Source organism: Cyclopterus lumpus, chromosome 14 (assembly GCF_009769545.1).
Source record: "Cyclopterus lumpus isolate fCycLum1 chromosome 14, fCycLum1.pri, whole genome shotgun sequence".
NCBI lineage: Eukaryota > Metazoa > Chordata > Actinopteri > Perciformes > Cyclopteridae > Cyclopterus > Cyclopterus lumpus.
In genome coordinates, this window is record NC_046979.1 from 9,345,536 (window position 1) to 9,361,987 (window position 16,452).

A 16,452-nucleotide genomic window follows, 5' to 3' on the forward strand; every position below is an offset into this window, starting at 1 on the left:
TTTGATAATGAGATGCCAAGAAGCACTTTGCTCATAAGCTGTGTTCGGAAAATGAAGGCCAGAAGATGAACAATAAGCGAACACCAGGTTGTGAAACAGATTGAAAGCATCAATGAGGAGAGTTTTCAAAACAGTACTTGCTCCCATGTTAAGATTCTATCACTTAGGAAAAAAATGGAATTGATTAAATGCCGACTATGCATTACTAGATCAACGCTTTTTGTCTCTGTAAGGTGACGACTGTTAAGGAATGAAGGGGAGCAAAATGCGAGAAAGAGGCCAATTAAAAAAACTTAGGTCTCCTTTTGTCTGCAGCTATTTACAGTATGATATACTTACATCATACATACATGGATTAAATTGCGGCCATAGGCTTTCGGTTAAAAATTAAAAATGTTAAGCTTAATCAAAGAAACACTGACGATGTCATCCAGGCTATAATAATGAATACTTATTTATAAATAAGGAATTAGAGCGATTAGTTGATTAATCATTAAGTCAACTGATAGAAAATGTATCTATCTAAAACAAATTTCACTGATTTTGATTAATACATTTTCAAGCAAAAATTACAAACATGTCATGTTGACAAATATAAGTATCAAATATCAAGTGTAATACGAGTCAATTCAATATTTTTTTCTGATTTTATCGTGTTGGTCAGATAAAACAAGTTAATTAAAAGGCATTGCAAAAGAGGCTCTAAGAATTATTGAATTCTAAACCCTTAACTGATTAATAGAGAAAATAAACATCTTTATTCATTACAATTAATAGTTAGTTGGAGCCTTACAGTTAATTATGTTCTCAGATGTTAAAAAGTTCCTCCAGAGCAAAATAAGACATTATAAAGGGGTCAGTGACACTAACCACGGCAATTAAACTGATCTTCATATGTAAATAATATATGTAGAGTAACTCTTTAATGTGTTAAAAACCAACAAAAAATAGAATTTTAACAACTCCAGAGAGAAAAGATTTCCTTTGATAAGAATGATAGGCTATCCCATAACAATAAGCATTTGAGACTAACTGACATGAATCATGGGTGGGCGTGGACATACCTTGATGTAAGGGTTCTCCATCCAGGGTGGGTAAGAGGACGTGGCCTCGTTGGAGTCGGCCTCGTAATAGTACAGGTTGAAGGTCTCCTTACAGCTGCGGTGGTGGGTGCTCCTGGAGGAACACTCCATCATGGTGAATCGCAGCTCCACGTACACCTGAGACGCGCCTCGTCGTTGGATGAAGCCGCTGCGCAGCCAATGGCTGGATGAGCTGTCAGTCTGACAGATCTGATAGATCCTCACGCTGTTGTTCTCCTCATCTAAACCGCTGAGTTCCTCCCACTGAGAAAAACAGAAGAAGAGGAGAACAAAGAGTTGTCAAAGGTTGCAAGTTAAAATGACATCCGACCCAGAAAACGTGTGAACGTTTTTTTATTCTCCTGGAGAGACTTTCACGAGGGTCTTTAAAAATAATTCACCACATTAAACGCCCAATTCATCATCATAATGCTGGGACTCTTTGTTGGCCCTCTGCTGTACTGCACCTGTCAGTGGCCCGAGGGACAGATCTGGCCTGCTGTGGATTTAGATGCAGCCCAAATTTGACTCTGGGTTGGTAAATCATTCCTCCCGCTGAGCTGCAGCCCAGCAAGTGGGAATACAAGTCTCACTTGTCAAACAGAGCACACTGCTGCACACAGCATCCAAGACAGACACGGATTTCACCCTTCCAACACACTTTTAGACTCAAATACAAGAATACAGAGGGGGATATCACAGATATACGTATGAAGCAAAAACCCTCCACAGGAATCTACATTTGTTGGGGAGACATATGCAACCGAAAAAAGCTTTAATGTTTGACTTCTGAGTCAACAGCAAACATGTTCACCATCACTATGTTCCCAAGAGCGGGAAACCAGCAGGAAATTAACATATTCAGGGAAGAATTGAGCAGATTTGCTGAACTTGAGGCTCAGAAATTCAGTTATGTAAATATGTAAATCTTCAAAATCCATTTGCAGATGATGTGTTGAGTGAGGCAGAATACTGGTCTGAATGAATTACAGTGCAGCAGAGCCCTGAGAGCCAGGTTTCAATCACTCGGAGGGGAGAATTTCCCTTTTAATTCCAAAAAATAAATACTATGGACTTTGGCAGCACATGTTTTTTTGAACAAAATGTTTTCTGTGAAGAAGATGTATGAAATATCCCACAGGCCTCGTCTGGATTTTACATAAATAATTTTAAAGAAAGTGTTAAAAGTGGGTTTTTGAAAGCAAATACACAGATCCATTACTGATGTGGTTATATGTCTGATATTCCTTTCAGTACAAAGCGCAATGTAGGTCCGAACCAAGTACATTTGTTTCATGCAGAAACAGTCAACCTGCACCGATACACCAAACGGGATTGATCCTTTTTAATCGCTGTTCACACAATATTTGAGTCTGTTACACTACGAAATTATATTGATGACTTAATGTTATTGTTTTATCACACTGGAGTGTGAAAAAATTCATTTTTGTCCCTAGACACATTTTGTCTGGTTTTAGAGGCATATCCTTGCCAGCGTCACTGAAACCATTTTCCTTCTTAAAAAAGTTGAGCAGTTCAGGTCGATGACGCTGTTGGCAAAAGATACCCCAACAACCACTCCTCGGTTGATCAAATTACAAATGTCTTTTTCTGGCAGCGGTATTCAAAATTGTGGGCAGCCAGTAACTTCAGCTCCAAGGTTGACGGAATATATCAAAGCATCTGCTTTCAATGTACTTTGAATCCCACATTCACTCTGACGTTTCCTTTATTCTGTCAATTACCTGCCATATAAGGAGGTCTTTTATAGCCAAAGTAACAAAGGAACAGCTGGAAGCCAAAAATCCCCAGTCACCACAAAGTCTGTGTTAGTAATACAGATAACATAGTGGAGCTGGGGTTACATACCGCGGGTTTGGCATGTGAGAAGATGGTCCATTTGAGATCAGAAGTCTCCGTCTTCGTGTTCATCAGGACCTCTGTGAAGGAATAAACAAAAAAAATAGCATCACTCACAGCAGGAAATGTGAAAAAATGACACGTCTAGGACTCATTTACATTCAGAGAAACACACAGGTAAAATCAAAAGAGTGAACATATTTATAGTCCCACGTTACCTGCAAAGTATCAGCTATGGCTTACAGTGGGATTACGGGAGAAGATGGAGTTTCACCAGTCAATTACATCTACGGAAACATTCCCACTGCCCTAAAATTGTGTTTCTTCTCATGTTTGTTTTTATTCCCCCCACGTCCCTTGTGTTCCCGGCTGCACACCATGCCTGAGGTCACACTAAACCTGCTGTAGAGAGTCCGCCTTCGTTCAGAGAGTCGGGACAAGTAGTTGGAACAGGAGAACCGACTTAGATACACACTCACAGACACCCGAATGTGAAGATTTAAGCCCTTCTAGTCACGATCTGTGATTACAATAGAATTGATTTTTGTCCCTAATCTTTTGAGGGGCAGGCTGCCAGCTCACAAACAATCGGAGCAGTTCCGCTATGATTCAGTATCACAATAAAATCCCGGGGCCTGAACCGCATGCAACTTGCTGCAGAGTTAGCTCAGTGTGCAGGGGCTTCCTTTCATGTGAGGGCATCTTTCTCCCCCAGCTGTCTCTGCTGAATTGTGACTAGTATTCATACTGATGGGATGGGGTTTCTGTCACAGACTGTTTTTTAGAGCCCTGCGTGTTCCCCAAAGAAGCTCATCTCAAGGGTGAGGCCGTTTGGCTTTACCTATAAACAGGATTTAATGCGGCTCTCCTGTGTGCCACGATCAAGGCGAGCACTTGAAAATGGATGCTGTATGAAATGGGGGTTTCAGTGTGTGCTTATCATTGGGGTTATTAAGATGTTTTGTTGAATTAGGCTCCCAATATAAGTCTCAACAGTAAAGTCTGGCATCCAGTACCCTCAGTAATACACACTCCACACACACACGTAGCCAAATATGACTCTAAATCTGAGCTGGCATTTAAAACCACTCTTTTTCCAGATTTCTTTTATGGTTTTCCTATTCGACGGGTTTAGTTTTCAGTCTTTGTACATTTCTTTTACCATTGTGTTATTGATTTTAGCAATAATGTTTTTTTATATAAATATAACAATGTCCGCTACCCACTAAAATCATATGTTGAAATAATATTTAACTTTGAATAAGTTATTCTTATTACATTCATAAATAAAATGTTTCCCTCTGAATTCTGGATGATACCAAACTATTTAAGATGTGGTGTTTCCACTTACAAAACATCTATGCTGAATACAAAAGCAAAACACAACAAATCAATTTGAACACAGAGATCCAGTGATTTTATTTGTATTTACGTGGATACTAGACAGCCTTTTTGTTCTTTAATATTATTTCTCCTACTGGTTTAAAGGTGCAATATCCGATAATGGATCATTTCGATTGCCTCTCAATGGCTATCAACATGTTAACGGCCGCTCGGTGCTAACGGTGCTAACGGTGCTAACGGTGCTAACGGTGCTAACGGTGCTAACGGTGCTAACGGTGCTAACGGTGCTAACGGTGCTAACGGTGCTAACGGTGCTAACGGTGCTAACGGTGCTAACGGTGCTAACGGTGCTAACGGTGCTAACGGTGCTAACGGTGCTAACGGTGCATACAACGTCAAAATGGCGGACAAAGCTAACGGTGTTTCCCTGAAGATGGGTGCTCCGCTTCGCCAACGCTGCTGTCGGTTGGGGCGGTGCTATCAGCTGTAACCGCCGTAGGAGAGTAGCGTCGAGCGTCAGCTGCTAGGTAACCACTGGGGCATGCTCACATGAGCTAGAAGCCCACGTTTCTAGTCCGGCTTTGTAGACAAAGCAAGGAGAAGCTCGCACAACAACACACACAGAGTGAGAGCGACTTCATTCTCTGCTGGATATTGCTCCAGTATATATTTACATAGATAATAGTCGTTTGATGTTATTTGAATGCTCTAAATGTTGAATACAGCACCTTTAATAACGGCTTTTCAACACAAACCCATCTAGAAATGTATGTTTCCTATCGTCTAGCTCTTCAGTTTGTGAATAAATGATTCATCCCTTAATTAATTGATTGACTAAAACAAATTAGCAGCAATTTGGATAATCAAAACATTGTCTAGTTACAGGAAAAAAGGATGTTTGGAAAAACTTTTTACAGAGAAAGATATGAAGGCAGTCAGGGACTCCTTGTGCTCTATGAATATATTTAAACACCAACAACGCTTGTAGTATTTTTAAAAATAACTGCAACGCCTACAGTTAATCTCTGGGATCCTGTGTAAAGTGAGAGGCAATCACATTCACTTAGCCACCCACATCCCAATGAAATACACATGAAGGCAAAACAAAAACTCGGAGATAAAGTAAAGTCTGACTGGCGCTTCCTACTGAGACACATGTTTCAGCTGACGCCATTGTTTAACACTGTAATGACGGTTGAAGATCAGATACTGGGGACGAGCTCTGCCTGTTCAGGATGGACTGTTGCAACCGACTCTGTAGTCTTTCCACACTTAAAACTGATTGTAAAGGGATGTGTGGATTTTCTGGGAAATCAGTTTGCGGTTCCACTCTGCTTCATGGAGGTGATAACCTTTTTTTATTTCCCTCACTTTTTAAAATGAATTATCCTACATCCCAGAGTTTGAAGTTCCAATTTTTATAAAACGTATACTGCTCCATTGCTTTTCTTACTTTAGATTAAAACACGTGTTAAACTGCAACACATGAACATCTTAATACAACATTATTAACGGTGAAAGAAGAAGAAGAGGAAAACATCTAGTGTCACCTATCCGACTCCTACTAGCCTTGTTTTTTCATAATGATTTCAATGATCACTCGATCACGCCCACTGCTGCTCACATCGTAGCTCCTGCTAATTGAATACATTTTTTCAGTGAACACACACTCACACACATACATTAACACATGCAGAATTCATCACCTCCACTCTCACTGCCGTACGACCAAATCATTTAAATCTTTGTCATTGCATTAAAAATGTGATTTTCTCCTTCCCATCACCTGGCGGACCAGCGCATGACATCACTAATCATCACGGTAAATGCGGCTTTAATCAATTATTTATTACCCTTTTCTCTTTTAGAGTCTACTCATTTTACTCTCTCTGTTTAAACTCCTCGTAAAGAATCACATACATGCCTCTCTCCCTCTGCCACTTCAAACCCACAGAAGCCCACCGGCTTTATAACAACAATCTGAGGCGATAAAGAGGAAGAAAGGAAAGAGGAGAGAGGTGGGTGAGGAGGATAATTGGATGACAAAGTTCAGGGCAGGGATTTCCACGCATTTCGTCTACCTCGTGTTCACTCCAGCATAATAAAAATAAAAATTCAGAACAATCAGGCTGCCCGCCTCCACCTATCGTGTCCACCTGTGCTTCATATGCTGATTATTTAGTCTTTTGAAGGAATGGAAAAGAACCCCCGGCATGATAATCAATGTTTATCACAGCTCTATCATTAAGGTTTATGACACAGGATGTGTGAGCGTGAGTGTTTCGATGAGATGGTGAGTGTTTCTATTATGTGCATGCACGGACTTGCCTTTCACTGAAGTAGACTCAGACTTACGCTCTGTTAGAGGAAGCTGGCGTTTCCCTCTACATTCTTACAACAGCGGTGGCCACCCACTGCCGGAAAATTGCCCCGAGTGTTAGAGAAATGTAAGAACAATGAAGATTCGTCATCCGGGCATATTTAACACCGAAAACAAACAATTGTACAGTAATTACAGTACAATCGACCACATTAGGAGACAGAGAAGAAGTCTAAACTGATACTGGTGCTGGCAAGAAGACTTAAACTGAGCCTTGGAATGACATTCATGGAAACGTTAAAACATATATATTGATAGACATCATAAGACTTTTTATTCCAGGTAGACACACTGAGAGGCAGGTTTAAAGTAGGTGTGTTGATTGTGAGGAGAATTAGCATGGTATAGTTTTTATTCTAATAATCAAACTTGTTGGGAAAACAGAGGCATGGGGAAGGTATCGCGTTTTCTGTATGAAAGGCAGACAACAATAGAGGGTGTTTTCTTTTGAAATGTAAAACCTGACCCTGTATTTTTCAGAGAGGGTAAATATTACACCCTCATTTTCTATAGGGTCGTCTTAAACTCAAATTCGATATCATGACCCATTGCATTGAACCTCGTTGTTCACTCACCTCTGTGTTCATTTCTTTCCCTGCGTGCGCACCCTTTCCTCCTATTTTACACTTTCCAGCGTGGCTCTGGAGTGTGATAGGTAAATTATAGGCCTATGCACATTTGCCCTGCTTCAGCTACAATTAGACCTCCTTTTAATTAAAGAAACAGAGTGCCAATTACCCTCATACACCTAGAGAAATGGAGAAAGAGGGGAAGAACGGAGATAACGAATAAGGGGAATGTGAGAGGGGAAGAGATGTGAAAAGAATTTACAGACGACAAAAACTAGGTGTGCTTGTCAGTGTGTTTTACCAACACTACAGCTGCGTTCACCAAGCTATGTGCCCTCAGAGTCATCGTTCATCTCAATCTCTGTCGACATGAATCCATGACAGGTTGATAACCACTTGGAATCATTCTAATGGATTTCTGTATGCTCTAGTTTCCTTTTTCCGTGTGTTCAACACCGAAACCATTGACATGAGCCACATGTGTAGCTTAAAAACATAAAAACAAACACTGACACTGATTTGGTGTTTACAGTGTGTGTTTTTTTCATAAAATAATTGCACTAATATAAGACACAAAAGGTCAAATAGATCATGAATTGATGAGGAAAGAATCTCAAATGGTTTTTGGGCTCCCTTCCATGCTCCATATGACATTTCTCGATAGTAGAGTTACTGTCCTCTAGGTACAACTCAAAACCTCATGTGTTTCGGGTGGAAACTGCTACCACATGTTTGAAAATATCCAGAGCCTGAAATCAGACCTGCTAATGGGATGTTCTGGTGCCTCGGGCAATTTAATACCTTGCATGTTTCGCATTTAAATGAAAGAAATAGTTTAACATGTTGGAGAATGCGCTTATTTCGCTTCATTGCCAAAAGTCGGATGAGAATACTACTCTCATGTCTGTGCCGTTAGCTCATAGCGCCGACAGACTGGAAACAGCTTGTCTGGGTTTGTACCAGTCTTTCCTGTAAACTACGCTAACTGGTTGTAGCTTCATAATCATCACACAGACATGAGAGTAGTTTTCTCTAACTTGGCAGGAAGCCTTAAAAGAGTATTTCCCAGTATGTTTAATGATTCCTTGACAAAGAATCCCCCATTGTGGTCATTTTTACTCCATTAGCAGATGTTTCCAAGTGAGGCCAATATTCATATATGATTAACAGGTAAAGTTAATGAGCTTGTCCATTAACATTAGCTTGATGGATTAGCTGCTACAAGAAAAGTCAGTGAAGTTTGTTTTGTTGGTTGGAGTATTCAAGTTATTCCTTCGCAGAAGATTATCACCTTCAATGTTGGAGCGATCGTCCTCCAGGTATTATTGAGCACGTTACAAAGAATATCGCTGGTTAATCTTTAAAAATGCAAATGTTGAACTCGGGTTATCTACCATAGTGCACATGAAGAATGCAGATGGCGAAAAGTGATTTCCCTTGACAGGCATCGCTGATGTGAGTGTAGGTCAGTGTGTGCACGTGAACATAACAATGTATGCACTCAGTGTGTGTGAGCCCTGTTTCTGCGTATTTGACAAGAGTTGTGTCTACTGAGATCAGACCTCAGCTTCCTGCTGTAGTTCCCCCTTCCTGTCTCCTGGTCTGGTTGGAGGAGGGAGATGGGGGGGGGGGGGGGGGGGGGGGGGGGGAGACCGCCAACAAACTCACTGTTTAACCCACTCGTCTACTGTTTGACAAAAACCTCCCATGACACGTGCAGATGAGCTCAGCTACTGTAAACGTGTGTCATTGAGTAGTGAGGGTGTGTGGGGGGGGGGGGGGGGGGGGGGGGGGGAAGACAAAGAGAAAGTGTGAATGTTTGACACTTTGTTCTTTCATGTCTTTAGGGACGCATATCAATACGTGTTTTGGTTGGTCTCTGTCCAGAGACAGCATGTGACCTAGTTAGGGAGGGAGCTTCATGGACAGAAACCAAAGATGAGTATGAAACCGACTGACTGAAAGCACTGAGGATTAAGTACAGGTCATCAGAGGTTCACTGGACCGAATAATTACATTAATCATTTCCAGTTAAACATGTGTTTCCCCCAATCAATCCCAGAGTTCTTCAGCTAATAAATTCACGTTAACGCGGAAGCTCTTTTGATATCATCCCCGGGAAAATCCCTGTTTCTAATTGTAGCTCAACGTTAAACAGGAATACATCTGTGTATCATAAGGAAGGGATTTCACAAAAAGTTTCTCTCTGGTGTTGGAATTACAAAACAAATGTAAAGTGGAGGAGAAAGCTGTTGCATTATTCAAGTCGCACAAGTTCAAAGTGAATATTTACTTTAATCACAGTGGTATAAAATATTTCGACCCTCAGATAAAATGGGAGGTTGAGGTTAAGAGGATATGAGACACCAACTTGGTTCTGAAGCTTTTTATATCGCTGCCTACGTAATGAGTCTTGACCCATGGTGTCAACTGCAGAACACCACTTGTGCATCATGGACTCAAACAGTCTTCCTCCCCCAGCCAAACTAAGTCCACATCGCTTTGAGGCCAAAGAGACTCCCCCAGATGACAAATGAACATCGACATCTATGACTGTTTGACAATGTATTACAGTGTCATTATAGAAAGTGTTTTCTGTTGGACATGCAGGAACTCACACATTTTTATAAGAAAAAGTGAAAGCAATATAATTTTAACATTTGATTCAACAACAAGAAAGAAAATTGTTAATCACTTGACACATTTAAGAACTCGGAGCTTTAAACACATAATCTCTCAAACAGTGTGATTGATTAAATTGCTTTGCTTTACAGCATATTTCAGCTACTTTAGAATATTGATCCGTAGCCACTGAGTGAATTCACCTCCTGCTGCTTCCAATTATGGGCACCACTCTGAAACCCCTCTTCAAAAATAACCCAACTCTGCGAACAACTGAAAGCAGAGAACATTGTTGCATGCTACACCAACTCCCTGGTGGCTTCCTGATACAGAATCCTATAACAGGAGGAATGAATTACAAAGGAAAAGTTTAAAGACTTTTTGATCAACTCAGTATATTTTGGGAGGGTGTACTGCACTTTTGAAGACCTCTGAATTTTCCACAAACCATGTCGTCTTTAAATAAAGAATACTGTAAGGTAAAAAGAGACAACAACAACAACAACAACCCAACGCTATTACGTTAACTATCATGCATTACAAAACAAACATCTAAGAGTCTGCAGGTGAAGTTAAGTGTTTGTGCGTTTCAGTTGATCTACTAATCGTTGCAGATCTATCCATGAAATTCTCCTCTCATGTTTTTCATTCGTCTCCTATTGTTTACACCAATTATCTCTCTTCTCTCTTCATCCATTATTTCTTCACCTTAAATTCCCTTTCTCAGACGACAACGATACGAAATCCACATGCTCCCAAACTAAACTCTGGTCAACTAAAAGCCTAAAGTGTAAAACTAACTAATTATACAAAGATATTTAAGTTTCCCCACAACGTCTGATTGTATCTAATTTAATTTCCTACACTAAATCCTACCTGCTGCTGAGGAGAAAATGTCCTTGAAATGTGGGTGACACATTGATTAGTGGCGCCAGACACATTGTATATTCATCTTTATGTACGTAGTAACTCTGCTGCTGGAGTCTGACTTAATTAAGGGAATATACCTTAATTCCAAAATATAATTGTATTTAATTAAAACGCATATCTGGCCTGTGAAAACATGGGGGGACAAGTAATGCCTTGTTTCTATGAGCATGCCCCACCTATTAATCTTTCAAACTTGTGCTGTAAATGCCTCTGATGCCTTTTTATAGAACTTGATTCTAAAAGATTGAAAGGCGAGTGCCCTAGTTATCAGATGTGTGCTGCATAACACATTTGAGCCCTTTTGAGACAAGTTTTGTCTTCAGAAGCATGCTTGCTTAGGTAAAAGGTTTTACTTTGTTAGATGTTGTCAAAGGCTACAGTCTGTGATACTGCAGAGTAGAAGAGAAAACGGGCTAAACAGAAACTCAGTCATACTGATCTACTTAGAAAGGATGTTTAGATTAGGAAATGGTACTCGTTCAGTAATAGAATTTAAAGATCATCCATCATCCTGGGAGGAAAATAACTAAAATGGAAAGCTGCCAAGACCCGCATGAACCAACTTTAAGTCTGACAACTTCATATAGACATTTCCCTGCTGTGGCAATAGACTCTACATAAGAAGTGAACATAGTCAATGTGACGTCACCAATTGGTTTGGTCTTTTTGGTCGTCGCCATTTTGTTTGTTTGCAACTAGAAATGACCCAAGAGGGTGGTGCTATGTACCACGCTGAATAAGAAATGTTTAGGCCACCAAAAAGGTTAAACTGAACTTTTTTATTAACAGAAAACACACTGTGAAAGGGTTAAAGATGTAAGATGAGCAGACCCAAGCTCCACCCCAAAGCATACCCTGCTTTATCGTTTGTTTTACTCTAAATGGGACCATACGTTACTAAATTAACGTCATACTGTATTCAAGCACATTTGAAACTGGAGATTGAGACCATACACTTTTTACTGAAGTTATAAATCAAGTGAGAAGTAGGGTCATTTTCTCATAGACTTAGACATAGACTATACAATCCAACTTCTTTTTGCAACCAGAGAAAGAATGCAAGTTTAAGGCACTTTCACGTTGGCTTCACTTTTGTGCCTGCGAGCGATCATAAACCCTCAGTAGTCCAATCGGCCCTCTACAAAACAACTAGCCACAAGTCGTAATCTCCTTTATAGAAGGATCGAAGGCAGCTGAGCGTCTGTGCGGAGCTGTGTCATCACAGCTGAAGCGGCGTGAGAAAGTGCAGGTTATGTGCTTGTTTTCAAACACTTTCTCGGTCGTCTTGTCTTCTCCTGTCCACGGGAGGCCTGAGGTCAGGGTCAGTCATAGACTGGCACCCCTGCAGTGCGGACACTTCGGAGACATGCAGCGCTAAAATGTGGGATGATCTTCCTAACCAGCAGGAGACTCTGCCACCCCCAATGATTGGACCAGATCGTTTGCCAGTTACAACCAGTACAGATGAATTATTAGCATGTTTTGATCTCATTTCATTTAATCATAAACAGAAAAGACTGGGATAAATTCCAAAATGTTGTAACGTGTGTTAACTCACAGGGCTGGAATGATATATTATCCTATAAAGTTGCAGCAGCAATAGAAACTCCCATTTGTGAGAGGGAAAAGCATGGAAATATGAGCTTTTTTAAACTAACATATGACAGGTGGTGACCTATCTTATTTCAAATATGGCATGATGAAAAACTCACATAGCTCTATCTACCGCTGTGATGCATCTAGCAAACTCTCAATGAGCCCCAACTATGTCTACTGCTGTTCTTTTAACACAGTAGTGTTATCAAAGCTTTTAATAAAGCAGAATCTACAATTCATTGCGCACACACACACACACACACACACACACACACACACACACACACACACACACACACACACACACACACACACACACACACACACACACACACACACACACACACACACACACACACTCACTCACACACACACACACACACACACACACACACACACACACACACACACACACACACACACACACACACAGCTTTCAGTGACTAATCTGCAGTGGGAGGTGGACAGCTTGAAGCTAACATTGCAGACTCCAGCTAAATAAACCATCTAAGGATTGACACATCTAAGTAGAGATACAAGAAAAACAGACTCTCTGTGAGAAATTTTTTCCATATCCAAACATCAACAGACACACTGTGCTAATTCTCTTTTCATCAGTCTATGCATTGCTCCTCTTAGTCTGCGATTGGATATTTGTGTGGCGGTGACCGATATATCTAAAATAAAAAGATGCATGGATCTTTCTTTCTGCCATTTGTTAGAGTACAAAGAGCATAATTTCCCCTCATCGGCCAAAAATAATCATGTTTTCAGCAAGGGGTGAATTCAGTAGTTTAAAAACTGAATTTGACAACTGACAGCATCTGAAGATTGGACTGACTTTAATAATACAATGCCTCTGCTTCAAATGAATGGATAGAGTTGAGCTGAGAAAGCAATCAGTTATCATTTAAGCAAAATGGAGATGCAAAAGAACACGAGGAAAAGAAAATTTTCGTGTGCAGCAATCCTTGAAAATAGGATGCCAAAGCTGCCAAAAAAGGTGTTTAATGCTTCTTTAACTGAACTGACCCACTCCTATTTGGAGCACGACTCCCTCTTAAAGCTCTTAGCGGTGTGCAGGCTGCTAAGGCTGCAGGAATGTGTCTGTTATGCCGCTGGTTCAGTGCAGTATATGAAAGCAGGCCCTGGGAGACATGCTGAAGCTGTGTGCATGCATGAAGGCGGAAGAAAAATATGCACGCAGGTCTCCAGGTTGATGTCGAACCCAGTGAATTCCACTTTAACTTAAATCGGGCATATCAAGCACCAGATGTAGGTCAACCTTTGACGCAGTGAGAAAAATATCCCAGACTCATATCAAATCAAAGCCTACTGATGGTGCATGCTTCCAGCTGAGCAATCTTTTTAAAAAAAATCAATTATTGCAGAGCCCTTCAAGATTTCATTCTACTGTTTAATGTAACGACAAAAGCACAACAAGGCACCAGACAACAAGGAAGAAACGGCCTAGATTTTTTGCGACATAATGCTCAGAGGGCCTCTCACAGCTGTGATTAGTGTGTAAGATAAATGAGAAAGATGGACCTGAGATAAATAGCTTCTCCTTCTCAGTATAATTAAAGGCCTTTTTAATCCCTTTGTCATAATCACATATTCATCCCATCACATATATCTCACATATCTGGCCTCAGGTGTGCGTGATTACAGAATGCAAATAGGCAATATACATACGTTGCGTCCTCTCTGCACTTGCTCTTTCGAATTCGTCGACTCATGCCGGTCTCCCCATCTCTCCTTCACTCACTTCAAAGAGAACCCCCATCCCTCTAAAAGTGCCATTCTCCTTGGTGCTTATGGCTGATAGGCTGTGGCCTCATTCCCTCTCTGCTGCAGACTGTCCCCATTGTGTCCCACTCTCGGAGAGGAGCGTGTGGGTGGAGGACAGACTGGCTCTCCAAAGAGAATGCCTGACATGGATGTATGGGCTGGGAGAGTATCCTCTCGTCGAGCTATAATATCATCCACCTGCAATTCCCGGCTGCCATATGCATCCTTCAAAGCCAGAAAGGGGGGAAAGGGTGAGAGAGAGACACGGACTGAGAGTACTTGTGGCACTCGGATGCCTGTTTAACTCTTGAGGAAGCTAATCATCGGATTGAGGTGCTGAGGATGATGGGCTACAGGCTTTCAGAGAGGGGGGAGGTTGCTTTAAATGCAAATCCCTTTCTTATAAAAATCGGTTCCGTTTAAAAGGATTTCTGGGAAACGATCCACATTTCCACGGCAGGGGAGACAGTCAGCGGGAGAAAACAGCATAGCACCAGTCAAACATCAAGGAGACAGAGGACGTGGAGAGAGTAGCAAAAGAAAAGGCTACATGTTTGTGAAAGAAGGGATTGAGGCTCAAGTAAGGCCTCTTAGATAAAAACATCCTTTCTGCGTTTGAGTTTTAGTTGAGGCTGAGAAGCATTATGCTATTCATCATGCTAGTTATTTCATGGAGGAGATGGGAGGGGAACGAATAAACAGATTGTCTGGGAGATGGGAGAACATTTCAGTTTTCAAAGGGTTGATGTCAACCTTTCCTTCCACTGAAAGCAATCCAACAGCAGATTACATAAATAGGATGCCTGTCACATGTTATTTGGCTGACTGGATATATATATATATATATATATATATATATATATATATATATATATATATATATATATATATATATATATATATATATATATATATATATATATATATAAGGGAAGCTGGTGAGTGTTGCAGTATTTGTTTAGAGCCAGATTTGTTTAGAGCCAGATACAGATGTGCAGTGGCTTCCCTCGCCGCTTCCATCTAACCACTACCTATCAACAGCATCGCACAATATTAACAGTGCTTGTGGGAAAATTCGGAGCATCTTTATCAACCCACTCACATTAGAGTGTGGAGATATATCCGCTTTTTTTTTTTACCGCATCAAATATGAATGGATGCATCGTTTTTAATTTACAGTATGTTTTAAATCATGTAACTCTAGTGGAAATGTGGATGTATTACTCTAGTTGTCTCATTACTCCCACTTGGCCCCTGGTGCATCTACTTGTAGCTGTGTGAGCTCATTGTTCAGGGTGGAGGCAGCACGTGTCAATTCAAGGGCAGAACAAAAGACGTTAATGTCAACTCCTTTGTTTAGGGTTGCTTTGGTTTGGGGGAGTGTGACATGGAACAAACCACTGCTGTGTGTAAAGTTTGCGGGAGACAGGATGACACTACAGCCCTCTTTCCATCAGCAGAGGCTACAAAAAAAATGCTGATGATGTTTTTCACCCCAACAACATGTCGTGCTTCTGCTTAACAAATCACACTCACTGGCAGGTGCACTCTTTTGTTGCATTACATAAAAATATGATTTGTAAATGGAAGGAGGTATCAGCTGCAGTAACATACCATGCTGCAGAAGCAGGAGATTGCTTGCATGGAACGATTTATAATGCTGTTAAAACGGTAAGTACTAAGTACAAGCCTCCCAAACAAAAATAATAAATGTTGCTAAAGAGACATCGCTTTTACTTGATGTTCAGCAGTCAATCAGACATCAACTTCCGAATCCCAGATATTTCTCCGCCACAAGCGTGAACACGAGTAACAAGATCTTCATGCTGCATTTCAATCCACCTGATTTTATACACAATTTTAATTTGCACATCAAAAAACCCGAGCAGACATGAAGGACTTTTTGTTGTTGTTGTTGTAATATCCCAAAAAGGGGTTCACGCTCGACTGAGGTGGTAAAAAAGTGCAATGGAAACACACTAAGGAGATTAATCATGACGAACAGAAAACATGTGACTTATTTGTCACTGAGGCTTCCACTCCACTGAAGTAATGAAAAACGTCAGCAGACGAAAACATCAATTCAGCGTGGAGCAATAGGGAGACTGTAACCTTCCTCAAATTAATAGATGAAAGAAACATAAAATCACATTTTTCACTTCCTTTTTGTTCAATGGTGCTCTTTTAATCTTGTCATCTCGTTGCGTCTTCTTCTTCAGAGACTATTAATGGCAATCAACGTCGGAATTTGCCCCACCAGCTGTTTTTTCTTGACGCA

The 16,452-nt window shown here is 40.7% G+C and overlaps 1 protein-coding gene across 1 annotated transcript in view; it reads right to left on the minus strand.

Moving 5' to 3' along the window:
* The window catches only part of ephb4a (eph receptor B4a), a 33,486-nt gene that overhangs the window by 13,006 nt on the left and 4,028 nt on the right, over window positions 1-16,452 (minus strand). The window contains exons 2-3 of the mRNA XM_034550683.1: window positions 2,952-3,022; window positions 1,065-1,346 (exon numbers count right to left, since the gene is read on the minus strand). Of these exons, the coding sequence (XP_034406574.1) occupies window positions 1,065-1,346; window positions 2,952-3,022 (353 nt within the window). The remainder of the gene's footprint in view (window positions 1-1,064; window positions 1,347-2,951; window positions 3,023-16,452) is intronic.